The sequence below is a fragment of the Dendrobates tinctorius genome, unplaced genomic scaffold (genome assembly GCF_039654945.1).
Source record: "Dendrobates tinctorius isolate UK_male_01 unplaced genomic scaffold, ASM3965494v1 ptg000014l, whole genome shotgun sequence".
Lineage (NCBI taxonomy): Eukaryota > Metazoa > Chordata > Amphibia > Anura > Dendrobatidae > Dendrobates > Dendrobates tinctorius.
Window position 1 is genome coordinate 30,474,854 of NW_027361682.1, and position 26,737 is coordinate 30,501,590.

The window sequence follows — 26,737 nt, forward strand, 5'->3', positions numbered from 1 at the left end:
ACCTGCTGTTTACCTTGGAAACCGGCGTACATGCTGGTTTCCAAGGTAAACAGCGGGTATCCTGGAGTCGCGCGGCTCCTAGATGCCCGATGTTTACCTCGGAAACCAGCGTGTATGTCGGTTTTCAAGGTAAACAGCGGGTATCCCGGAGCATTAGAAACCAGCTTCCAGCGTCGCTGGGGCTGTCTAACGATGTCCCAGCGATCCCATCCATGTCGGATCGTTGGTGGGATCGCTGGGACATTGTTATGTGTGACAGGGGCTTAAAACTGGGTTATGACATGAGCTCTTGGAGAACTTGACGGTTATTCAACGCCCCCTCTGACCAGCCAACACCTGTAGAGAGGACCTGGGGGCATGAAGAAAGGAGCATTCCACACAATCCATACACTACGTTACAGTCAAACAAAATTATTTTCCCAAGGAAGATGCACGCTCTGCGGTTACTCAGAAGCCCCGGAGGCACAGCCCGCACTCCCTAATCCACCTCATAAACTGCCCTCATCACCTCAGAGGAAACTAGTAAAGATCTGAACAGATATAGAAAGCGTCTCCAGGAAAGAAGAGATCTTTAGAAAGGCGAGGAGAAAAACACCCGTGCAAAGTGTACAAGAGAACAGAAAAGGATATTTGGCACCCTCAATATTTATAAGGCCGAGCAGCTCACGATTTATCCATGCTCCCGGAATTAGACAGCACTCCAATGATAATTTCAAAAGTAAAAGTAGATTTTAGTAGCCATTGCATTTCAACTCTGAAAACAAGAGGCCTTTCTCAAGCCTCATATCTATCTACAGTGCCTTGAAAACCTATTCATACCCCATGATGTTTTACACTTTTTTTTCATGTTACACCCACAAACTTAAATGTATTTTTATTGGGATTCTATGGGATATACCATCACAAAGTAGCAAGTGTAGTGTTGTGAAGTGTAAAGGAAATAATACATGGTTTTCTTCTTTTTTTTTTTAAATATAAATTTGAAAATTTGTTTTCGGATCCTTGTAGTCTGATGCCCCTAAATAAAATCCTGAGTGGCCAATTCCTCCAGAAGTCATAATTAGTAAATTGAGTCCATCTGTGTGTAATTTTGTGTAATTCATTTTAAGCATAACTACATCTGTTCTGTGAAGGCATTAGAGGTTTGTGTGAGAAGATTACAGCGCAAACAGCATCATAAAGTTGAGAAGAATAGTAAGGCAGGGTTGGGTTACAAAAAAATAGCCCAAGCCCTGAACATCTCATGGAACATTGTTCAATTCATCATTCAAAAACGGAAGAAGTATGGCACAACTGAAAACCATCCAAGATATGGCCGCCCACCTAAACTGACATCCCAAGCGAGAGCACTAATTAGAGAAGCAGCCAAGAGGCCCATGGTCACTCTGGAGGAGCTGCAGAGATCCACAGCTCAGGTGGGAGAATCTACACAGGACAACTATTATCTAATTATTATTTATTTATTATGCATTGCTTATGCTTATATAGTACTATTATATTCCACAGCACTTTACATACATTATTACTGCTGTCCCCAATGGGGCTCAAACTAAATTCCCTATCAGTATGTCTTGGCGTGTGTAAAGAACTGCAGTGCGCAGGCGCCGGACCTCTCTGACCTTTCCCGCGCCTGCGCACTGCAGTACTCTGCTCTGCCCTCAACAGGGCAGATAAAGTACACCTGCGCAGGAGCCGCAGCAGAAGTAAGAAGGAGGACGTCATTGCTACAAGATGGGAGGCGCCGGACCGCGACATCCATCGGACCGGACCCCGGGGTGAGTATAATTTAAAAGCCCCTGTACATTTAGCGATGCACCAGCGATCCCGACAACGATATGACACGGTCAGGATCGCTGGTGCATCGCTAAATGGTCGCTAGTGAGCTGCCAAACAGGCAGATCTCACTAGCGATGCAGCAGAGGTCAGCGGTCGTACTCACCTGGCAGACGCGGCGAGGGTGACCGTCTTCCGCCTGCATCCATGGCTCGCTCGTCGACGCCAGCAGGAAGCCGACGACGAGAAATGGACCAGGCCGATCTCACGAGATCAGCGATAGCCAGCAAGGGAATCGGTCGGAGGTGAGTATCACATGTAGCGATATCGCTAGTGATATCGCTGCTGTGTCACAAAATCGGTGACGCTTTAGCGATATCGCTATGTGTAAAGGGCCCTTAACTCGTTTTTCTTATCTTTCAGGTTACATTGGGGGCTTATCTACAGCATTACAGAATGCTGTAGATAAGCCCCTGATGTCGGTGCCGGCAACTGATAGGGAAAAAATAGGGTGACAGATTCCCTTTAACCTGAAAGGAGTAAGTATTATTATTCACTTTTGGACCATTGAAAGGTATTTGACTTGGAAGCCAGACCAGTGCATACTCCATACACCACATCCAGACCACAGACTGTCTGGAAGGTTCCTGGGATACTTATCTTGAACACAGGAGTGGTGAGCTGAATTTTACAAACTTTTTCAATTTTTTGATATATTACTTACCCTTGCTACAACATGATGTTTCGGTCCCACATCATGGAATCTTTCTCGAGCTTGAGAAAGGTTTAATTTTGGACTGAAACGCGTTTATTACTAGGAAGGGGCACAGTTGCAGATATTGCCCTGTCACTCACAGCTTCCACCCCTGATCTCACACTTTAGGTACTGTCACACTTAGCGATGTAACAGCGATCCCGACCAGCGATATGACGCGGTCAGGATCGCTGGTACATCGCTAAGTGGTCGCTAGTGAGCTGCCACACAGGCAGATCTCACCAGCGACATCGCAGGGGTCGGGGGTCGCTACTTACCTGTCACACTAGGCGATCCTGACGTCCTCCCGCCCGGCTCCACACTCGTCGCTCGTCGTCACAGCAGGAAGCGCCGCAGGAAGCTGACGACGAGAAACAGTCCTGGACGTTCTCGCGCGATCAGCGATAACCAGCGGGGGAGCCGGTCGGAGGTAAGCATCACACAGCGATATCGCTGGCAATATCGCTATAACGTCACAAGTTATAGCGATATTGCTAGCGATATCGCTTAGTGTGACAGTACCTTTAGAGCTCAATTCATCATTATTTATTAAAATCACTTTTCTTTATTTGTATTGCTGTATGTGCTGATGTTGTTTCTGCGCCAAATTCTTAAAAATGGCTCACACAACTCATGAATTTGGCGCAAGATAAAAATGGATCTTATTTTGTCATTAACCAGTTTTTGTGACTTTTTAGCATCATTATTTGAAAATCCTTTAAAAAAGGCTGCTCCAAATTCGAAAACTCCTCCTCAAATCTTATTGCGGGCAGGGACTGGAGTGAGATGCGCCAAACAAAATGTGTCATTTGGTAACAGTCTCATTTCATGAATCTGTTGAGAATATCTGAATGAGCACAGTTGTCAAGGAAAAATGAAAAAAAAAAAGACAACTTGTAGAGTGACGCAAAACAGAGAATAGGGCACAAGTACTAAAGCCATTAAAGGGAGCAAATTACCGTAGAAAAATGGAGAAACACAATGATGAATTGGGTCCTCAGTGCCAGCAACATTCCCTAATGTATTGGTTGCAGAGTGACCACCACTCTCTTCCAGAAAGGACAGTGGGCAGTGGTTATGTGGCGCGATGATCTCTGTATGATCAGCGCTTCCTCGTTATATATCCCTATGTATATAATTATATCAGATCTATGAGGTCAGATTCGGTACAATAAACATTATAACCAAATCATGAACAGGTGCTATTATAACAACAACACCAAATGCAAAGTCTGGCTTCCACTGCTTTGCCTCAGCATCCGTGATTAACCCCGTATTATGTGTCTTATCATAGAAGTTGTCATAAAAAAAAAATTTGCAATGGAAAATTTGGTTCCTGGACCTTCTCGCTATTTACTTACTATGTATTGTATTACCTCAGCCTGCCTCCATGAAAAAGGTACACAACCTTCACAATTCCTTGGACAGGTTGTCACCGCACCCTCAAGTCCGGAATTTAGCTTTGTCCAAAGAAGTAAAAGAATGCATATAATGAGGATATGAGTCCTCTGTAATCCCAACAGCTGGGGTCCCCACCTATCCCTAGATTAAGGCCACTGATCCAGTGGTGTGTGATCTGACTGTAGGGACCCCCTACCTTCTTTAGAATGAAGCCACGGTCTACTGTCGCAACTGCTGAAACCCCAGTTTATTGCTAAAATGAGTCAAGGAACCCTCTGGTGTCTGGACTGCAGGACCCCCATCTATTCCTAAAATAGGACCATAGAGTTTCTGATGCACTGTCTGCTGGGACCCTCACCTATCTCTGGAATAAGGCAACAGATCCTCTTTTGGCCAACTGCTAGAACCCCACACCTATCACTAGAATGAGGTGACTGATCCAGATGCACAAACATCTGAAACCTTAATCTAGGTCTAGAATAGGGACATGATTCTTCTGTGGTCTTGACTGCAGGGACTCCCACCTATCCTTAGAGAGGCACCACAAATATGTTGTTCTTACTGCTGTTATCCCAACCTATCGTTAGAAAGGTGCTAAAGACCTTCTGGTATCACAACTGTTGGTATGACTCCCACTCCCGTCTTCAAGACTTTTCACGTGCTGCACCAATTCTTTGGAATGCACTATCCAGGTTAATACGATTAATCCCCAATCCCCACAGTTTTAAGTGTGCCCTAGGAAACGCATTTCTTCAGGCTGGCCTACCATCTCAACGCATTAACCTAACTATCCCTGTGCTGCCCATTCAAAATATTTTACCATAACCAGGTTCCTAGCATCATGTTCTCACACGCTTTATACTTTTTTTTTTTTGTAAATTCTTTATTTTGGAATTTTAAACATCACCATTAAACACAACACCAGTTCTCAGGTACAGTTGGCGAAATGTTAAGTAATGGTTGGTTTAGGGCGAGAAGGAAGGAAAAAATGAGGGAAAAATAGGTAGGGGAGAAAAGGGAAAAAGAAAGGGAAGGGGAAAAAGGGTACATACTCATATACAGTATCAACAACATTAACATTAACATCATGTGGTTGACAACATGAGCACAATCATTGAATGGGTGCACTTCGGAAAATAACACATCGCACTACATTAAATTTGGGCTATCTAGTTTGGGGCAGTGAGGCTAGGAGCCCCAGAGCAGAAGCCATCTGATTCAGTTAAACTTAAGAAACTCTAAAATGCCCTTAAAGAGGATTGTCTTCTAAATACGTATTCCAAGGGGCCCAAGTCAACACGTAAGCTCTATGATTATAAATTTCCCAGCTAGACAGCTCCTCTAAGCGAGAGATCACACTTTATACTTTTAATAGCACTCTGTGTCTGTATTGTTATACACTTAGGCTGATAACCGGTTCATGCAGCAGTACATGAACACCTGATTCTTACACTATAGCTGGTCTCAACAATGAGAGCAACTGTTACCATCCACCTTTTGTGTCTCCTCTTTTTCCTCATAAATTGTAAACTTGCGAGAAGGGCCCTCATTCCTCTTGGTATCTGCTGATCTATGTGTTTATTGTTATGCTGAAATGTCTGTCTGTACAAGTGTAAGGTTCGGCCAGGACCGGTCGTAGCCGAAGACACCGAGGCTCTGGTGTCCTGGCCTTCAATCACAGAAAATTCACATGCATTCTTCAGCATACCTGGGTCTCCTGGTCCAGCTCCTTCTGCGTCATCCCTATGCAGAGGAGACCGTTCCTGGGTAATTCACAATTAACTGAGACACAGTCTTTCACAACTTTAACAAGAACATCTTTACTTGACTTGTTACACAGCACTTCCAAAGTTTCCACAGCAATAACAAAAGTTTTTGCATTGCAAGGCTTCTTCACTTTCCCTGCGTTTCTTCACAGCTACTCAGCGTGGACCCTGGTCGAACCGTCCCTGATGGTTTCTCAACATTTTCTCTATACAGCTCCACTACGGATATGCATCCCTTGGTCTGTTTCGCCCCAGACACAAGATCATTAATACCTGTAGTCAGTAGCCTCTGAGAGAGCGACCTGTTCCGACGTTCTGTCCACTGTGCTGGCCCCGCTTTGTCACTGTCTGCACTCACTGCTTCCGTGGGTTCCCTTGGCCGTTCCGCCCCGGTCCTAAAGGTTTGTGCCCAAGTAATGAGTTGCCACTGGCCCCCTGAACTATTCTAGAAACTATCCTCTGAGTTACCAAGCAGCAGACCCTCATACGAAATTAACCCTGTACTGTACTACTGTACTACACACTAGCTAGGTACTACGTGCACTAAACTGCCCCCATCTAGTGGCCAATGTGTGCATTGCACTTACCCTATCCAACAATGTTAATTCCATATTTAACAATATAAAAACAGTATAAAACATATTATACATAATACAATTAGCAGAAATGGTAATACAGATAACTGTGTAGCAGTACCAGTAAAGCAAACACTGGTAATACACCGAGTAGTGTAGCAGTACCAAAATTATAGCAAACATATTTACCAATCCCCTTACATAAGTCCCCTCTAAAATGTAAAGTGCTGCGGAATATGTCGGTGCTATAGAAATAGAATTATTATTTATTATTATGCCTAGCTCTGACTAGAATGGGGTCATGGACCGGACCATCTGGTGGCCTGACATCTGGAACAATTAAGTAATTGTAATGGATCCTCTAGCGTCTCAACTGCTGGGACCCCCAGCTATGCCAAAAAAATGGGCTACATACCCTCTAGTGTCTTAACTTCTTGGACTCCCAACTATCCCCAGGAAGGTAGCACAGATCCTCTGTTGTCCTGACAGCTGGTACCTCCATCACTGGCTAGAATGGGGACATGAACCATCTAATGTCCTGACTGCGGGGACCCCAACCAATCACTAGAGAGGTACTGCAGATTATCTAGTGTCCCGATTGGTGGGATCTCCACGTCTGACTAGACTGAGGTCATGGATCATGTGATGTCCTGACTGCTGGGACTCCAATCCATCGCTAGAAAAGGGTTGCAGACCATCTGGTGTCCCGACAGCTGGGAATACCAGCTGTGATTAGAATGGGGTCATGGACCATGTGGTGTCTTGTCTGATAGGACCCCAACCCATCAGTAGAAAGAGACTACAGACCGTCTAGGACACTCACCTATCCCTAAAATAGAGTCATGAGCCCTCTGCTGAGAAGTGGAGTCTTGTGATTCTTTCTGGAGAATTGGAGTATCTTCAGTAGTTGGCATGCCTTGCATGTTTGTCATGGGGGAAAAAGTTGATACCAGTTGATACCAGTGTAGGTTGACATCCTAGTAATATATTGCAAATCTGGTCCCCCATGTATCCCTAGAACAGAGGGGCCACAGTCAGTAGTGCTTACTACTAGCTCTTGGGAGTTAGTGGGGTCCTGGAGGTTGGCCATAAGTCATGATATAGCCTACTTCTATGTCTTAAAAGTATTTAAAAGAGTTGCCCATAATGTACAATGTTTTCATATTAAAATACTTATTCAGAGTATCTAAGCCCCCAAAATTCTTAAAATGTTCTAATAAGAAAACAGCTAAGAAAATACTATCTTTTCAACCTTTATAGAAGAAAAGTTAGAACAAAGGGTTAAAACCTTCTGAAACTTGTCATGGGTGTGTGCTGCCTTCCACTATATGGGGATAATGGCAGGGAGGAAGGAGTGGCTGTGTACCTGGAAGGTCCTGAGGGGAGTCATCATGATGTCACTGTGATGTCAGGGAGCTTGTGCAACCTCAGGAGAAGGAGGAGTGGAGATTGAAGTGAGAGGAACTGGCAGATTAGACAGCAGTCTTGCAGCTGCAGGCAGCAGAAGCCCTGTGTGTGTCCAGCAGAGGACTGCTCTGCTCCCCCCTGAGTCTGGAAGAAAGTCCTCCTTGTGCTGTGCTCCACACCTGCAGGAGATCTACCCCCAAAAGTGACAGGTAAGAGCAATGTCTGCCATCATTACCCTTCTCCTATGGATTACTGAGTGAAATGAATATTTTTTTTTTTGCCTGTGGTGCATTGTAACTCTGCTTGCTGGACCATTATGAAGAATAGGCTAGGCAAGCATTATTGCAAAAGCAATGACTATACATACCTATAATGCAAGTCTCATCCAGCGGGAAGCAATAGGTTAATCATACCTGGTTTTGCCCACATGCAGCAAAAGCATGCATTACGGGGTATGCATTGGAAAGGAAGGGGTTGTGTTTGGATCGCATTTGTAATTGTTCAGGAAAGGGCTAATTCTTTTTGCCTGTCTCCCCCAAAGTAATGGAGGACATGGGCTTCACCTTTAACAATGGCAGGAATCATTTTAAAAATTGTTTTGTTTTTTTGTTTTTTGCCTCAATTGCTGCAAAAAAGAAAAACCTCCCCCTCCTGCGATGTGTGAACGCGGACTTAGAGGGAGCTGGATCTATAATAAGAAATTCTGCTGCTTTATACAATTGGTCGTTTCTTTCAAAACCTCTGCTTGCTGACCGCGTGTTAGAAAATTGTTGGAAAACCGTCCCCTTATAGTGTCTTCGGCCTCCGCAGTCCTCTTTTCTATATACAAATCTCCGGACGTAAACAAGAAAGTTCCCATTCACTGACAGCCAGCAGAGATCCTGCACATGATGCGAGAGTGATGGTGGATTAGAAGGGTGCAGAATGGTTTTTATTCTATTACTCTTTTTTTCTTTTTTTTTTTTTCTTTTGCCCCTTTACCCTAAACATTGTATTTGACTCACTGAGTTGAATGGTTTTTTATTTTAGGGGTGACAGGGATTAAAAAAAATGTATTATTTTCAGTAATGAATAAAAGAGATTAAAACAACAGTGTTTGTAGAAAAGAGGGTAAAGGGGGCGGCAGAGGGGCACTTAGGGTATGTGCACACGTTGCAGATACTGCTGCGGAGCCGCAGAGGATTTGGCCCTGTAGTTCCGCAGGCAGTGTACAGTACAATGTTAGCCAATGGGATTTCAAATCCGCAGTGCACATGCTGCGTTTTTTTCCGCAGCGTGTCAATTCTTTCTGCGGAATCCATTGTCCAGGTGTCAATCCGCAGGGGAAAACCACTGGCAAAGCTGCTGGAAAACCACAGGTCACTTTACCTGCAAATCCGTGCTGAAAAATCCGCAGGTGAAACCGCAGCATGTGCACTCACCCTTAGAGGGAATCATTTAGGCAGGCAGTATTGTGTGGCGGGAAGGGGTTAAGCAGGCAGTATATTCATATATGGGGATAAACAGGCATTATAGTCGGATGTGTGGAGGGGAAGGGGTTAAGCAGGCAATATATTCATAAATGGGGATAAGAAGGCAGTATAGTTGGATGTGTGGCTGGGAAGGGGTTAAGTAGGTAGGTTTAGTATGTAAAAATAATGTCTTGGGAAGCACAGAGCTATAGTGTTTGGTGCACATCCCATATTCCCAGCAGACCCCTATACAAGCAAGCGAGGTCCGCTACCGGGGGAGAATTTTCCACAGAGGTGGAATAAGTATTTAGCCCGAATGTGGAGCAAGAATAAGGCAGAGGACGTACACCTAGGAGGAGGCCGGGCGCCCACTGATACATGTGTATTAGGATCAGGGCCGGCTCCTGGTCTGTGCGGGCCCTGGGGGGACCAAGCCGCCAGTGGGACCCACTTTACTTTCGATTTTTGTTTTTCTACTCATCTTGCAAGACCTACAACTTTTTTTATTTTTTTGCTGTAGTTGTTATCATCACTGTTACGGAGTCCATACTGAACTCTTTTTGGGAGGTGAAGTGGCCATACACCAGGGATTCCGCCATGTAGTGTCTTTAGTCGGTCACGACACCCACTGTATGGAATAAATACAATGGTATTTCATTAGTTTGGACAGTGGCACACGCAGCGATACCAAATGTGGTCACTTTTTTTTTTTTAGATTATATTTACATTCTGGAAGAAAAACGTTGTTATTATCCATATTTGACTTTCTAGTGTAAAAAAAAAAAAAACTCCCAGTAACCTCTAAATTCACCTGATCCTTGGTTATGTTTTTGGTCATGTTGTTTATAGTCAATAGTCCCCCGCCCCATCGACCTGTGCGCGGCCCAGGGCACCAGCTGTACATATGCAAGTTGGTTTGTGCTTGGGTGACTTCATCATTGGGTGTTATCCCGCGCTGTGAGACCTTGCCTGTCTATCAAACATTCTGGATGAATATCAGAAAGTTTTTTTCAATCCTAAAAATAAAATGTCATCAGTGCAGCTTCACACTCAGATGGCGGATTAAAAGAACATTATTTTTGCATCTGTCCCGACGTTATTTCTATTGTTCCTATGATTTCCAAACAAAAAAAAAACACACTTAAAAATCAATTGCCGTTTTTGTGCTACAGCTCCTGTGTAGACCTATGTGTTTCCATGGTTACAGACTACAAAAACAAAACCTCTCTGTGTAGTCTGAGGCTGTGTGCACACTCTGCGGATTCTGCTGCGGATCCGCAGCGGTTTTGGCCCTGCGGAACCGCAACAGTTTCTGCTGCGGTGTACAGTACCATTATAACCTATGGAAAACGAAAACCGCAGTGCAGACGGTGCGGATTTTTCCACGGTTTTCAATCCGTAGAAAGAAATGACATGTCAATTCTTTCTGCGGATTCCGCTGTGGTTTGCCATCTGCTCCATTGTAGAGATGATGAACCACATCTTCTGACCTGCGGCTTTACCTGCGGATTTTACTAAATCCGCACGGACAAATCGGCAGAGCATTGCGCAGCGTGTGCGCACACCCTGATACCCGTAAATCTGTATTCTCGTTTTTTTTTGTTTTTTTTTCCCCCGTATCGGATACTTGTGGCTGCTGCGACACATCTTGAGGAGTGTGGTGGAGACCCTAAGATGTCGGAAGCCTCATGGCGTTTGATGTTGTTGGATCCAGTCTTGATTCCCCCAGATGATCTGATGTATCTGGGCACTCTTCCCTTCATTGCAGGGGGTGTGGAATACAATAAGAGGCCACTAATTGGTGTAAATTGGACCCTGGGGGATTTAATATGGCTAAAAGATGATGACCAGAGCAGTCTCGTCTCACAATTGTATGTAAATCTTCCTTTGTGCACTAATTACATAGATAAACAATGGCACCAGGGACTTTTACCATCACATCCTTCCTGGTTTCTATGGCTTGCACCAATACTAATTACTGGCTGTCAGCAAATTAAACCTGTTTGCTTTTCCCACCGCATGGAAGCTCCTCAGTTATGGCCGGTTGCTCCAGCTGAGCCGCTCATCTTTTATGGCTTCCTGTTAAAGGTCACTGTTTACATCCTATCTGGCTTGAATTTTAGGAAAGTTTGGTGCTTTTCCATAGAGCAGCCATTTGTAGTGGTATTTACGCTGATTTTTCTAGACTAGGAATCACCATCTCCATCAATATCTCCATCCTCCCTGTCTTTATACATTTTTTTTTAGGTGTAAAACATTGATCTGTTTGTGTGAAATCTGGTTGCAAATTAGTAGTTACTATACGGCTCTTGTCGTGGTGGTTCCCCAATTATCGAGACTTCTCAAGGATTCACCATCTGCATCAATATCTCCATCCTCCATGTCTTGAATAGTGTTGGGTGGCAATCAGTATAGCAGCCTATACAACTTTTACGAAGGTTAACATTTTTTTTTTTCTTTGACGTCTTAAAGATTCCCCATTACCGTCAATATCTACACCCTTCATGGCCTGAATATTGCCGCGTTTGTGTAGAAGTGGGAATATTGATCTGTTTCTAGGAAAGCTGGAAGACAATAAGTACAGCTGTAAATGAAACTCATGTAATGGTTGTCACCACGAAATTCTACACTTCTCAAGTATTCACCAACTCCATCAATATTTCCATCGTGCCAGACTTGAATAAAGCCACAAACGTTTATACTCTTGAAAAGCTTGGCTGGCCATTAGAATGGCTCCCGTTATAACTCTTGCCAAGGTTGTTACCCCAGGTCTCTAGATTTCTCATAGTCACCTACTCTATCAATATCTAACCTGTCTTGAATAGTTCACTTAACATGAATGAGCATTGATATGTTTCCGAGAATGCCTTGGTGGCAACCATATTAGCTGCCATTACAACTTTTTTAGAAGATGTTATCCCAATTTCTAGACTCATTGAGTCACCAACCACATCAATATCTACATCTTTTATGAATAGCGCATCAAACATGCCTATATCTCAGCACCGATATGTATCTGGGAATGCTTATGTGGAAATCATAATTTATCATTACAACTTTTTCTTTTTTTAATGTCTTTTCATCCAGTTTTCTAGACTTCTCCATGGAGTCACCATCACCATACCCATCAATGTCTACATCTAACCTGGTTTTAATATATTGATATTCACAAAAGCTGGGTGTTAGAATTGTTATCAAATATGGGTGAGCATGGATGTAGACATGGATTTGGATGCATCCAGTCTCCTATAACCACGCTGCAAATGTCTGAAGCCAGGAGGCAACATGTCTCAGTAGTGCAGCCTCACAGTAATCTCAGAACCGGATGACACACATGTATGTATTGGCTGAGTCTCTGGGCCAAGACTAGCAGTAAGCAATAGGCCACCACTAAGTGCTAGCTAAAACCAGTTCTTGATGTGACTGGTGAGATTGTAGCTGGTATCTACTGGGTACAAGCGCTAGAGCCCAACCACTGTGTCCATAGTGCACGTTCCATTTGCCAATGTCAATCTCATACCCCATCAGGACAAATTCAATGATCACAAAGGTTTAATCCATGGTCTCTTTGTAAAAAATGAATCTGATGAACCTTACTGTAGTTTGGATGTTGGCGAAGAAGTGTCCACTGACACTGTGGCATAGTTTGGAATACATGAATGAAAAATTAGCGTCTATGGCCAAGACTGTAGTTTCCCTTCCTCTTCTTAAGGCTGCATTTCCCCTTTAAGGAGAACCTGTCACTTGCCATAAATGTTTTTTTTAACCTGTCATAACTGCCGCTGATCTCCTGAATCCGGTGATGTTTTTGGTTTGTTCTTACTCCTCTGCATTCCTGAGATATGACCCTTTCTTCCCTGTATGTAGATCTAGGGGGTAGTTGAAGCCAACTGGGTGTGGTCCTCAAGGCGACGCCCATAAAGAGTTGATCACCATACCCACTTGGCTATAAAAAAAAAAAAAAAAAAAAAAAACAGATTAGAGGAGTTCATATCTCAGGACCTGAGTGAAGCAGGGACAAAAGAAAAACATCGCCGGATTCAGGAGAACAGCGGCGTTTACACTATGTACAAAATTTACATTTTTATGACAAGTGACAGGTCCTATAAAACCATACACTGTATGTAGATTTAAAAAGGAAATAAAACTTTATTACATACTGTTTTATCTCCTTCTGAATATTTGCATGCATGGTTAGATCGCAGGGCAAGGCCAGAATGGCAGCTATGCCAGGAGCAGCACAATTCCGTAGGGCATGAGATAATCGAGGCAGGTGCAAATAGAAGATGGGTGGAGTTGTGATAATCTAAAAGTATCACCTGTGATAAAATCTGCCTGCTAGGTAACAGGTTGCAGTAAACACGACTTTGACAAATGCCTGATCATTAGACACTTGCCTAGCTACCTGAACGTCTAATGCATAACGGGTTCTCCAGGGACACTTTTCCTTTAAATATTGCCCTCATGTCATACTCTGCCAGGAGGCATCTGGCTGATTTGTGCTAATATTTTTTTGTGTTTTCCTTCTATTCGTAATGTAACAAAATTGTATAACAAAATGATTGGGTGTTTTTAAATAGCTTAAAAAAAAAAAAAAAAAAAAAAAAAGAAAATTGGGGCGGAGCTTAAAGGGGAATGCCACAAAAAAACAAAATTAGTCTGTAATTAGTAGCAAATGAATTGAATGATGTAATAAATGAGGCCTATAAGCTCAAAGCTAGATCGGCAGATGCCCAAACACAATAGTGACCACCCATATTTGTGGGTGGTATGTGATGTCATCGTGGAGTGTGTTTATAGCTGGCACAGAATAAAGTTTGTGTATCGCTCACAGTTCCTCGCACAGAATTTGTTGGGAGGTGACAGTGCCTTGAATTTCCCATGCTCCTTTATTTCGGGAAGCTGTTACGTCTTCTCTCTTCCCTTTCTCCAGAGTGGAGCTTCCGTGCACATTCCGCAGACGGCCGCTTGCATTACATGACCCCTATTGCCGCTTCCTGAAACATGCAGGAAAACACTCAGCAATTCTCCACAAAATTCCCATAATTATTGTATTGATGATTCTATAGGAGGCCAAAAGGGAAGCTCTACTGAGAAAATACTCCAAATGTAGATGGAATTCAGTACCAGGGAAGAAGAGGAAGGAGCGCCGGCGAGTCAGAAACAAGTGGCTGCTACTTGCTGAATTTTGGTTTGACCAGTCAGTGCTCTGGCAACTACCTCAGTGTATCCACCAGCGCTCAAAATTCTGGGTTTGTCCTTTGGAACTCCATATTTGCCACTACTCCCACAATTGCTGGGGCTGTCCCAAAAGTTTTGGAAATGGTCCCAGCAAATCCAAAGCTCGAAAGAGGGTATAGTTTCTATAAACCCATCCCAAAATACAGTGGCCATTTCCTGGTCGGTCCCATGTGGGGCTTAAATGTGCAATGATGATGAACTTTGGAAGGCCTTCGTTGACCTCCAGGATGACTATTTCTCCAACTCTTCGAGGCAGAAAACTCTATAGCCTGATGCTAAAGAATCCCCCAGCACTCAGACTTATAGATTTTGTTAGGTTGCAGGAGTGCAAAGAACTTAATGGCGAAACATCACCCTCCTTAATATGTGGGTTTCCCATCCCTAAATGAATTTTGGGTGCTCATTTATTTACCACGGACTTTGGGCCTTTAAACTACCCAATCTAAAGGGTGGAAATTAGGTGGAAAATTCAAGTACTAAACAAACTATCCACTATGCGTGTCACTGCCTCACCTATATTACTAGCACGACTTAAAGGAATTGTTCACTTTAAACAAATCTCTTTAAAAATGTCCTTATCAGGCAAAGCACCTGGTCTCCATTCTGCAGGAGTTGTTGGCTAAATTTAACCCATTGATGTCCACGCTTTGTGTATGTGTAGTTCTTTACTAACTTGCTGGTTATTGTGTATGGCCTTAGTTACAGATTTGTTGACCAACCTCAGTAATGTGCAGTCATGTGTTACAGGATTCCTCAGCCACAGATAAGTCTTGTCTTGCCCTGAAGAAAACCATTGAAAAGCTCTAAGGACGTAAAGGGTTACTTTCTTTTACATGAGCGAAGCGTGACTGCCAGATGGGGAACAATATGTTTGCAATCATCAGCTTGTGATATGGTGGATGCTGTGTGAACAGTTTGCTATCTTGATGGAAACATAAGTCATCTGTTACTGTCAGCTCCACTGAATTTTGTGATTGCTGTCTCATGGGGGACTACTATGCCCAGCATTCTGCTCTAAGATGTACTAGGGTCTACAGGTGTTAGTGATGCAATCAGTCACCCCATAAAATATTATAGATGTTAGTAGTAGCTTTTGCTATTGTGCCCCAAAGTGAGTATTTCTGGAAGGATCGGGGGCGGGCAATACAGAAAGTACCCCTTGGAGTCCCCACAACCAGGGCATGACCCATATACCGTCAGGTTCTCATTAGATAGAGGGAGTGGTCCTGATTACACCATCCTATTTCAAAATCGCTATTTTTGAAATTTCCTAGAAATAGTCTTTGAAGGTGAAACTCCAGTCTAAATAATCAAATGGGTTGTCAATAATTGAAAAGATATGACTGCTTTATTCCAAAAAAACAGCGCCACATCTGACTACAAGTTCTATCTAGTATTGCACTTCTTCTACATTGAAATAGATAGTATTAAACTGCAATACCAGTCACAACCTGTAGTCAGTTGTGGCACTGCTTTTAGAACATTTTCTAACCAAATATGTATAGATGGTGTTTTGAGATTTATTTCTTTTAACCTTTTGTTTCTTTTTAGAAAATGGACTTCCTCTGCAGTCTCCGGACCATCTTGACATCTACATGGCTTTTGTCCTTCTTCTTTAATGTGGCCAAGGCTCAAACAACCGTACCTACGGGTTGTGGTGAAGGATTGAACTTTCTCTACTATAACTTATGTGACCTGTCGGTAGCATGGGGTATTGTTCTGCAAGCCATCACAAGTGCGGGCATTGTGTCTTCCTTCATCCTTACCGTTGTCTTGATAGCTAGCACCCCATTCATTCAGGACAAGAGGAAGAAGAGCATGGTAGGAACTCAAGTGTTTTTCCTTCTAGGCACAATTGGACTTTTTTGTCTTGTGTTCGACATGGTGGTTAAGAAAGACTTTTCCACGTGTGCATCTCGAAGGTTCCTCTTTGGTCTCTTCTTTGCTATCTGCTTCTCCTGCTTGTGGGTCCATGCAGGAAATCTCAACTACTTGGTCAGGAAAAACACTGGGCCAAATGGTTGGTGGATTTTTGGCATAGCTGTTGCCCTGTCACTGGTAGAGGTGATTATCAACACGGAGTGGCTGATTATCACCATCGTACGGACCAGCAGTACTGCAGGAGAACCTTGCGCCTTTGAAAACCAGGACTTTGTCATGGCATTGATATATGTCATGTTCCTCATTGTTGCTGGATTTGCAACCGCTTGGCCAGCCTTGTGTGGACGATATGGTCACTGGAAGAAGCACGCTGTCTTCATTATACTCACGCTTTTCCTATCTGCTTGCATTTGGATTGTGTGGATTGTTATGTTCGTCTACGGAAATATTCATGTCGGAAAACCGGCATATTGGGATGACCCAACCTTGGCCATTGCTTTGGTATCAAACGCGTGGGCCTTTGTGTTTCTCTATATCATCCCTGAGATCTCGCAGTTGACCAAGCCAAGTCTAGAGCAGACCTTTGAAGAAGAGCTTTACCCCTCAAGAGGGGTTGGTTACGAAACTATCCTAAAGGAGCAAACTTCCCAGAGCATGTATGTGGAAAATAAAGCATTCTCTATGGATGAGCCACAGTCTGGTAAGTACCAATGGTTGATTTCCCATAGTATAGATTTCATGCACACCTCAGTGGTCATGTGGGGTGAAGAAGACTTAGTTCCCCCACTCCTCCTAGATCTATGAGGGAGCCTAAAGGGTTCTCCCTATCTTCTCCTATGTCCCACTTACTTCCCATAACATTTTTTACTGGGCGCCCAGAGGGAATGGGAGGAAAAAAAACGGCCTCCACCACATAATGAGCCTGGCCGGGATCACCCATGCGAGAAACTCGGACGAGTCTCGCATCTTAATACCCGGCACTGCCGCCGGCACTCGGCATAGCAATACATGCAGCCACACGCTCCGCTCCTGAGTGCCGGCGGCAGTGCCGGGTATTAAGATGCGAGACTCATCCGAGTTTCTTGCATGTGTGATCTCGGCCTAAATGACCTCCTCCAGCATGCAAGCCTAAAAGTCCTCCACTTTCTTGTGGGCCTAAAGGACCTTTACCAAATTATTCAACTAGTGGAACTTAAGTACTTCCACCACCCTATGGTTGAAAATGGCCTCCACCATCTTATGGACCTAAAGGACCTTTACCACTTTGTAGATCTAAAGGATCTTCTTCGCCTCATGGACCTTAAATGTGTTATCTGGTGAAATCAAGTTATCTATCCACAGGGTGGGTGATAACATGTTTAATGCGGGGGGCCAGACTGCTGGGACCCATAATGATCCGCAGAGCGGGCAACTTTTATCTCCATTAGAAAGGAGTGGCAGTGCGAATCTACGACCACCACTCTATTTATTCCCTGTGGGGCTACCAAACACTGTGAATGGCTTTTTTCGTTAGCCCTGTCGAGAATGAATGGAGCAGATGTTCATATACGTGCCAGTGGTCAACCTCCCCTCCCCCCACCGCCAATCAGTAAGTTATCATCTATCCTTCAGACATGTTGTTGTAACTTTGTAACTATTTCCACCGGACAACCATTTGAAGTGCCTCTACCACCGTGTTGGATCTAAAGGATCTCCACGGATTCTGGTCCTAAAATTTTTCTACCACCTTGTGGACCTAAGGAACCTCCACCACTGTAGGGACCAATGGGGTCATAACTACTCTCTGCAGAAGCCACTGCTTTAATCTAGTTTGTAAAATGATTGGAACTGTGTACAGTCATCCTGTATGTGCAAAAGTACTGCTGGGACCCCCCATCTGTTTCAACAAGGTGACTTTCAAGGATCTGTTTCAATGGAGCTATGGCCTCCATTAATAGTCATAGAAACTCCTGGAGATAGCCAAGTGCATTGATTAGCTATCTCCTGCAGTCACATACACAATGAATGGAGTGGTGGCTCACTTGAGTATTCATCACTCCATTCAGAGAGAGCACTTCAGAGTCCCATTCTCAAGATCGCTTGGGGCTTCAGTTGTAAGACCCCCAGAGATCAACAAGTTACCATTCATCCTGTTCAAAGTTAGGACAAACTAACATGTGACGGAAACATCAGGTGCTTTTATGTGGAGTGAGCTGAGACCATACCGTATATGGTGGTTGCCAACTGTGCTATACACCTGGCACCGGCCTCTAACAGGAGCCATGTCCAAAATATTATTTTTAATACATTTTTGTTCTTGCATCCCTATGACAACACTTATAACACAAAACTGCCAGAAATCTAGGGCAATTTTAGAAATATATTGATTATCCCTGCCCTTCTTACCTACCAGTCAGATTCGTTCCATCCGTTTTTTGTTTTTTTTACCTGTATAGTGTCCCTATGACAACACTAAACTGCAAACAAGAATTATTGTAGTCGGGATACAAAGACAGAAGTTTTCACATAACTTGGACCAGGAATAAGAATTCTACATTTTAGAGCACTAGTAAAACAATACATTATTAAAATCTGTAAAAAACCAAATTTAATTTCCCTAGCGTCCTGGTATCTCAATGTTGTCGGAGGGATGCAGTCCCCTCTTGTCAAGCAGATTTTTTTTTTCCCTTTAGTTCACCAGTACTACAAAAATAGAAGGCTGCATCCTGATTCAATCTTCACTGCTGTCATGAAAATGCAGAACTGCAACAGTACAGAAACAGGAAGTGTTGTCATAGGGGCACAAGTAGAACAGCAGATGTAGAAAATCGTACATTTTTCTTTACACGTCCTTGTATATAACTGGAATATGCTCAGTATTTTTATCAAGTCTGAACTCCTATATGTGTTTTTCTGTTGCCAGCCAAGCGGCCCGTGTCGCCATACAGCGGGTACAATGGACAGATCAGGAGCAGCGTATACCAGCCCACGGAGATGGCACTAATGAATAAAAATATGGTAAGTGCCAAGTGCGAGCCTGCGGCTGCCCAGGAGCTCCTTCACCCAGATAGCAGCCACACTGGAGCTATTCATAGTATCCCGGGTACTCATCCAAAACAGACACTGATTCTTAAAGTCATACGACGCAATTAAAGGCGCTGTAACCCGAGTCGTTCCGGACTTCGTGTTGGCTAGTTTCCAAGAAAGTGGTATATAAGCAGCGGTTGTGTTTGCTGCCTTCATCACGTATACCCTGCCCACTGCAGACCTCTCCATGCACGTAGTGCTTTGTTTCTATGCATCATTTAAAGGGCGAAATTACCACCTTAAAAAAAGAGTAGCATAGTAAGAAATTCTTGAAATGGCTCCTGCTTTTTTTACAGCTGAAAGTATTTCCCAAAGTTCATATTAGAATATCAATATTCAGCCCAAATATATCTGAACCTGGCAAATATTACAAGCCGAGTAGGATAATAGGGAACAGGATGTGCATTGGCTCCCTATCTTTTGGCGCCATTTAATTTCCATTTTTCAGGTAATTAACTGATAAGCCTCCATCACATGACTTGTGCTTTACTTCTTTCTTTCTGCCACAGACAGAACTTCCATATGATGTAATCATTCCCAGAGCTACCGCCAACACTCATCCTGCTGCCAGCGGAAACTCCACACTGAGGGCCGAAGACGCATACGCAGCACAGAATCGGCACACGGCAAATAATGGACAGGTAACTACCCATTCCAGTGACTTTCTACAAACATACAATACTTATGTCCTAACAATCCTAAGTTACATCCTGTGTTATACTCCAGAGCTGCACTCACTACTCTGCTGGTGCAGTCACTGTGTACATACATTACTGATCCTGAGTTACCTCCTGTATTACACCCCAGAGCTGCACTCACTATTCTGCTGGTGCAGTCACTGTGTACATACATTACTTATCCTGTACTGATCCTGAGTTACCTCCTGTATTACACTCCAGAGCTGCACTCACTATTCTGCTGGTGCAGTCACTGTGTACATACATTACTTATCCTGTACTGATCCTGAGTTACCTCCTGTATTATACTCCAGAGCTGCACTCACTATTCTGCTGGTGCAGTCACTGTGTACATACATTACATTACTTATCCTGTACTGATCCTGAGTTACATCCTGTATTATACTCCAGAGCTGCACTCACTATTCTGCTGGTGCAGTCACTGTGTACATACATTACATTACTTATCCTGTACTGATCCTGAGTTACATCCTGTATTATACTCCAGAGCTGCACTCACTATTCTGCTGGTGCAGTCACTGTGTACATACATTACATTACTAATCCTGTACTGATCCTGAGTTACATCCTGTATTATACTCCAGAGCTGCACTCACTATTCTGCTGGTGCAGTCACTGTGTACATACATTAAATTACTGATCCTGAGTTATATCCAGTATTACACTCCAGAGCTGCACTCACTATTCTGCTGGTGCAGTCACTGTGTACATACATTACATTACTGATCCTGTACTGATCCTGAGTTACCTCCTGTATTATACTCCAGAGCTGCACTCACTATTCTGCTGGTACCATCACTGTGTACATACATTACATTACTGATCCTGAGTTATATCCAGTATTACACTCCAGAGCTGCACTCACTATTCTGCTGGTGCAGTCACTGTGTACATACATTACATTACTGATCCTGAGTTACATCCTGTATTATACTCTAGAGCTGCACTCACTATTCTGCTGGAGCAGTCACTGTGTACATACATTACTTATCCTGTACTGATCCTGAGTTACATCCTGTATTATACACCAGAGCTGCACTCACTATTCTGCTGGTGCAGTCACTGTGTACATACATTACTTATCCTGTACTGCTCCTGAGTTACATCCTGTATTATACCCCAGAGCTGCACTCACTATTCTGCTGGTGCAGTCACTGTGTACATACATTACATTACTGATCCTGTACTGATCCTGAGTTACCTCCTGTATTATACTCCAGAGCTGCACTCTCTATTCTGCTGTTGGGGTCACTGTGTGAACTTGATAGGCATTTGCACTTTAGGGAAGTCGCTATAATGTTTGGACATTCTCAAGTAGAAGGGGGGGTTAAAATGTCTTGCGATTCTCACTTAAGACTGATTGTAATTTTTTTAACTTCTATTATAGGCAAATTCTTCCCCCTACAGTCAGTGGTGAAGTCCAATTTCTGCAGCCTCTAGAGCTGGAATCCCCTCCCCGCCTTCATGTACCATCCAGTATAGTGACTAAAGAGGAGACTTGTCACAACACTGACGCCCTCATGGGTGGAAAGCATCATATTGGAAATTAATGTAGGGGAAAGGGGGTTAAAGGTCATTGAAAGGTCAAACTCATCAATCACAGGTGAACGTGGTGTTACCTAACACAACCACGTGCAGTTCAATGCTTTGTTTGCACAGTCCTACGGAAGGTTTCATCATGGAGGCGGCCATTTTGTGCTCAGGTCACAATTATGTCACCCTTCTCCGAGTGTATTGATAGACTCAGTTCTCACGCTGGCAAAATGGCTGCTTCTACAGGTACTCTAAGATAGTATAATCCAGTGCTCTCCATCTTGTGGCTCTCCGGTTGTTGTAAAACTACAATTCCCAGCATGGTCTGCCAGTTGAGGATCATCATACTTCTGTGCTCAAGAGACATACCTTGCTACCAAATGTGCACCCAGAGATATCAGGTGCTGCTTCGTGTGCACCCAGAGATATAGGGTGCCTCCACATGTGTACCCAGAGATATAGGGTGCCGCTATATGTGCCCATAGAGAATATAGGGTGCCACCCCATGTGCCCATAGAGATATAGGGTGCCGCCATATGTGCCCATAGAGATATAGGGTGCCGCCCATATGTGCCCATAGAGATATAGGGTGCCGCCATATGTGCCCATAGAGATATAGGATGCTGCCACATGTGTCCACAGAGAAATAGGGTGCCGCCACATGTGTCCACAGAGATATAGGATGCCGCCATATGTGCCCATAGAGATATAGGATGCCGCCATATGTGCCCATAGAGATATAGGGTGCCGCCATATGTGCCCAAAGAGATATAGGGTGCCGCCATATGTGCCCATAGAGATATAGGGTGCCGCCATATGTGCCCATAGAGATATAGGGTGCCGCCACGTGTGCCCACAGAGATAGTGTGCCGCCACATGTGTCCACAGAAATATAGTGTGCCGCCACATGTGTCCACAGAGATATAGGATGCCGCCATATGTGCCCATAGAGATATAGGGTGCCGCCATGTGTGCCCATAGAGATATAGGGTGCCGCCATGTGTGCCCACAGAGATACAGTGTGCCGCCACGTGTGTCCACAGAGATATAGGGTGCCGCCACATGTGTCCACAGAGATATAGGGTGCCGCCATATGTGCCCATAGAGATATCGGGTGCCGCCATGTGTGCCCACAGAGATAGTGTGCCACCATATGTGCCCACAGAGATATAGGATGCTGCCACATGTGCCTCTAGAAATTAACAGAGCCGCCACCAATGTGCCCAGAGAATTACAGGGTTGTCACAAATGCTTCTAGGAATACAATGTGCAGACAATGCCCTCAAAAGGAATCCAGAACCCAGACCAGGCCCCGAAATTAACTACATAATGACCAAGTGCTGTAAATTTATGGTGCTTTATGTTACAAGGTTATAGCTCATGCAATCTAGCGGGAGCACGTTCTGTCCCCTGGTACATTTCTAGCAGCAAGCGCTATGTAGCGAACAGAAGCATTGACATTTCTGATGCATCTGTAGGACCTGATGGTCGCATGATCCTAGCAGACCCAGATCCGCGCTCCCAGTGACACCTGACATAGTAGAGGGCTGTTTATCCCTGTAATTGCGGCTCCTATGGATGCCCCAGTTAGTGGGAAACCATCAACAATAAAAGAAATAAAATGTTCCACCCAGAGATCTTTTATGGTCTGCAAAACAAAATATGAAAATTCCCCATAAAAAAATGCAAAAAATAATAATTTGTATAAAATACATTTTATTACATATCGGTAGAGAAAAACATACATATATTAGTTGTTCCTTACTTCCCAAATTTGAAAGATATGAAATAGGGACACATACTATACATACAAATTCCTTTATGTAGATCCACACAGAAATATTCTCCTATCGAGGTCCATTATTGTTTCCATTCAGTATGGTACCTCTTTCATGAATCCCCACAGGCACTCCCATATAGCATGCTGTCCCAAAATAGTATGATGCCCCCACAACCCTACACACAGTATGATGCCACCACCACCCTACACACAGTATGATGCTCCCACAGCCCCTCACACAGTAGGTTGTCCCCACAATGTCCACACACCCTTACTGCTTCTCACTCCTAGGTGGTCTTCACGTCTGGCTGCCGCTGGTCGGCTTCATACCATTTGTGTGGCGCCGCCCAGAGATAAAGAGGACCCAATAGATAGAAGCCTGCGCTGGTCACCCCATTATTAAGCCTCTGCTGAGAGTTGTAGCCTCGCAACAGCTATAGAGCCTCAGGTTGGTGACCACCATTTCAACAGGCCCCATGTATCAGGATTGCTAGAGGTCTTGTTGCTCATAGCAGCCAGAATTAATTTTCGTTTTCTAAACTGCACTGGAAAATGGCGGTCGTTGATTGGTTGCTATGGACAACAAGAAGACTTTTTCCTCTTCGGATCTTTTGGTTCATGAGGCCTAGTACTCTTCTCAGCCCTGTGGCAATAATGTCTGCTGCCGTACTGCTACTGAATATATACCGGTGCCTTGGAAACAAGTGAAAGTCCGTTTATTTCACTGCGTATTTCTGGAGTAGATACGGGGGAAAAAAGTAAAAAAAAAAAATCTTTTTATGTATATTTTACTTACCTGACGTTCTGTATAGAGAGTGTTATTTTTACACTTTATTTTTGTGTATGAAAGTGAATGGATGTTGGTGTGAGTGTTTTCGCTGTGGGGGCAATCACGTGATCTTCAGTCATCGCGTTTCCTTCAATAATGTTATACTAAAATCACCCAAGAAAAAAAACCTCTTGACTTCTTGTGGCTTCATAGCTGAGGTTATGTTTCCATTTAATTAAAAAAAGTGAATATTTAAATTAATTTTTTGTTATATTATAATTATTTGTGAATAAATTTAACTAAAAATATTTTGTGGTTGAATTTAATTTTTTTTTTAGATGTTTGTTATTGTGGGGGTTTCATTATACCATTCTGTACCCTTATTATACAGTGAAATTGTGTTTTTAATATTGTTTTTCTATGCTAATGTTACTGGCCCTAAAGCCTAAGATTGCACCACTGAGAGGTTCTGAAAACGTCATGTCATGTTGGTGGAGCGTACCTGCATACTTTCTAATAGTCCCTATTTTGCTGAGATGGGCCCATAAAAGGGGTTTGGGGCTGAACAAAACCACACCCAAAGTGGGCATCTGGTGTGGAGCTCTAGATGGTCCTTGGCACCGGTCTTAAATGTCCCAAATATTGGGTTGTAAATCTTAGTAAAAATAATCCAGAGGTGTTGTGATGAGTATGTTCGCCAACTTTGAATGATGGTCTACCGGGGTGGAGGCCATCCAACAGCCTACCGGGGTGGAGGCCATCCAACAGCCTACCGGGGTGGAGGCCATCCAACAGCCTACCGGGGTGGAAGCCATGCAATAGCCAGGCCCCTTTATTTAGGCCTTACCTATCTATGCCATTTTTCTTGCGCCTGAATGCAAGTTTGAAAAAACATTTCTGGGGATAATTTAAGTCCTGTCTCAATTCCCATTCCGGGAACATCAACCCCTGCCAGGAATGCCCTGGTCCACCCTATAATGCCCACTTTTGTGAGTGGTCCCATGTCATGCACAATATATTTATGCAACTCCCCAGGAGATATGCCATCTCCTTTGAGAGGTCTCCTCTTCTCAATGTTTTGGGACAGCTGCAATTATGGTTGTAAGGGGTGCAGAGCTGGGAGCAGCCACATTGGCCCTTAGGCCTTAAAGGTCCCTCTGCCAGTACTATAGAAGGCACTTGGTAGGTTAGGGGGCACGGTGCAAATCTCTGGAAGTTATCTCTGTCAATATCTACAACCTAACTGACTTGAATATGTGTGAACATTGATAACAGATTGTCATCAGGGCATCTCGCTTATTCAGCTTCAGGCTTTGGGACTGTAATAATATTTCAAAAATGGTATTTCTCCCTAAGAAAAGAACATAAAATGGCCTTTTAAAACATTTCACTGTCACTTACTATAAATATGTAGTTTTCTTTTACCTGGTGGAAATGCTGCTGTTCTACTGAATCCAGCGATGGTTTTTCTTTTGTTCCCACGCGTCTCCGTTCCTGAGATATGGTCCTCTATACCTTTTAAATAAATCTATTTTTGTTAGACAAGAGGGTGTGGCTCTCAAGACACTCCCAGAGAAGTTGACCACACCCATTTGGTTTTAAAGGCTAGGTTTAAATAAAAAAAAAAAAAAGAGAGTCATATCATAGTAGTGGAGAGGACAGGAAAAAAAAACCCATACCGGATTCAGGAGAACAGCGGCATTTACACCACGTAAAAAATACGTATTTATGGCAAGTGACAGGTTTTCTTCAAGAGACACAATACAGTATCTTGTGTCAACGTAATGTATAGCCATTGTGGACTCCAACCTTCTGTAAATCTATTCCTCCTAGAACTTTATGGCACTTGCACAACACAATAGGTAATAACTGTGACCTAAGATTATTCAATATGGGGAGTTTATAGCCCTTGTGCAATATTGGACAACAGAGGGAATACATTATTGTTAGACATAAGCCACAGAATTTGCTATTCTGTAAACTTCTATTATTCCTTTTATTCTCCTAATCTCCTTCCAGGACATGTCATTGGAGTACAATACTAGGAGTTTAGTCAGATATAGCAGTAATGTAGCTATAGGGTGGGTCACTATCATGGGCCCCAAAGCTTAGCGGGGGTAACCGCACCCTTATATTGATTATTGAGATGGAATGGTAAATAATCAATAAGGTTGTAACACTAGAAATCAACAACTTCCTTTAAAGATGGTTGTCTTGGATTAGAAAAACAGCGCCACCCCTGTGCACAGGTTACGCCTGGTATTGCAACTCGGCCCCATTCACTTAATTTGAGCCTACCTGAAATCTCAAACACAACCTGTGGATAGGGATATCACTTTTTTTTTTTTTTTTGTAGGAAAGCAGACATGTTTTTTACTTGGCCAAATTTATTACTTTATTTGATTAAAAACAATGTCTGACAAACACGAGAAGAGGAATTTTCCGTTCGGACGTCAGATTGGGACAACATGGGGCAATTTTCCATTTGGCAAATACGCTTCTGTGTGTTTTCATTGAAGCAAATTATTTGTTCTTCCATAGCCTCTGTCATAAATTCTTCAACCCTCCAAGTAATGGGACACTGGCCCGCAATCAGTAGTCATTTAGAGAATGATGAAGTCATCAGATTCCATTTTGGTGAT

General features: G+C 43.5%; 1 protein-coding gene across 1 annotated transcript; it reads left to right on the top strand.

Annotated features, from left to right (window-relative positions):
* Positions 1-7,606: 7,606 nt before the first annotated feature.
* GPRC5C (G protein-coupled receptor class C group 5 member C) lies at positions 7,607-24,403 on the top strand. Its single transcript, XM_073560447.1, has 5 exons — positions 7,607-7,885; positions 15,920-16,949; positions 19,152-19,246; positions 19,825-19,956; positions 21,401-24,403. The coding sequence occupies exons 2-5, from the start codon at positions 15,923-15,925 to the stop codon at positions 21,428-21,430; spliced, it is 1,284 nt and encodes a 427-aa protein (XP_073416548.1). The 5' UTR covers positions 7,607-7,885; positions 15,920-15,922; the 3' UTR covers positions 21,431-24,403.
* Positions 24,404-26,737: the final 2,334 nt, after the last annotated feature.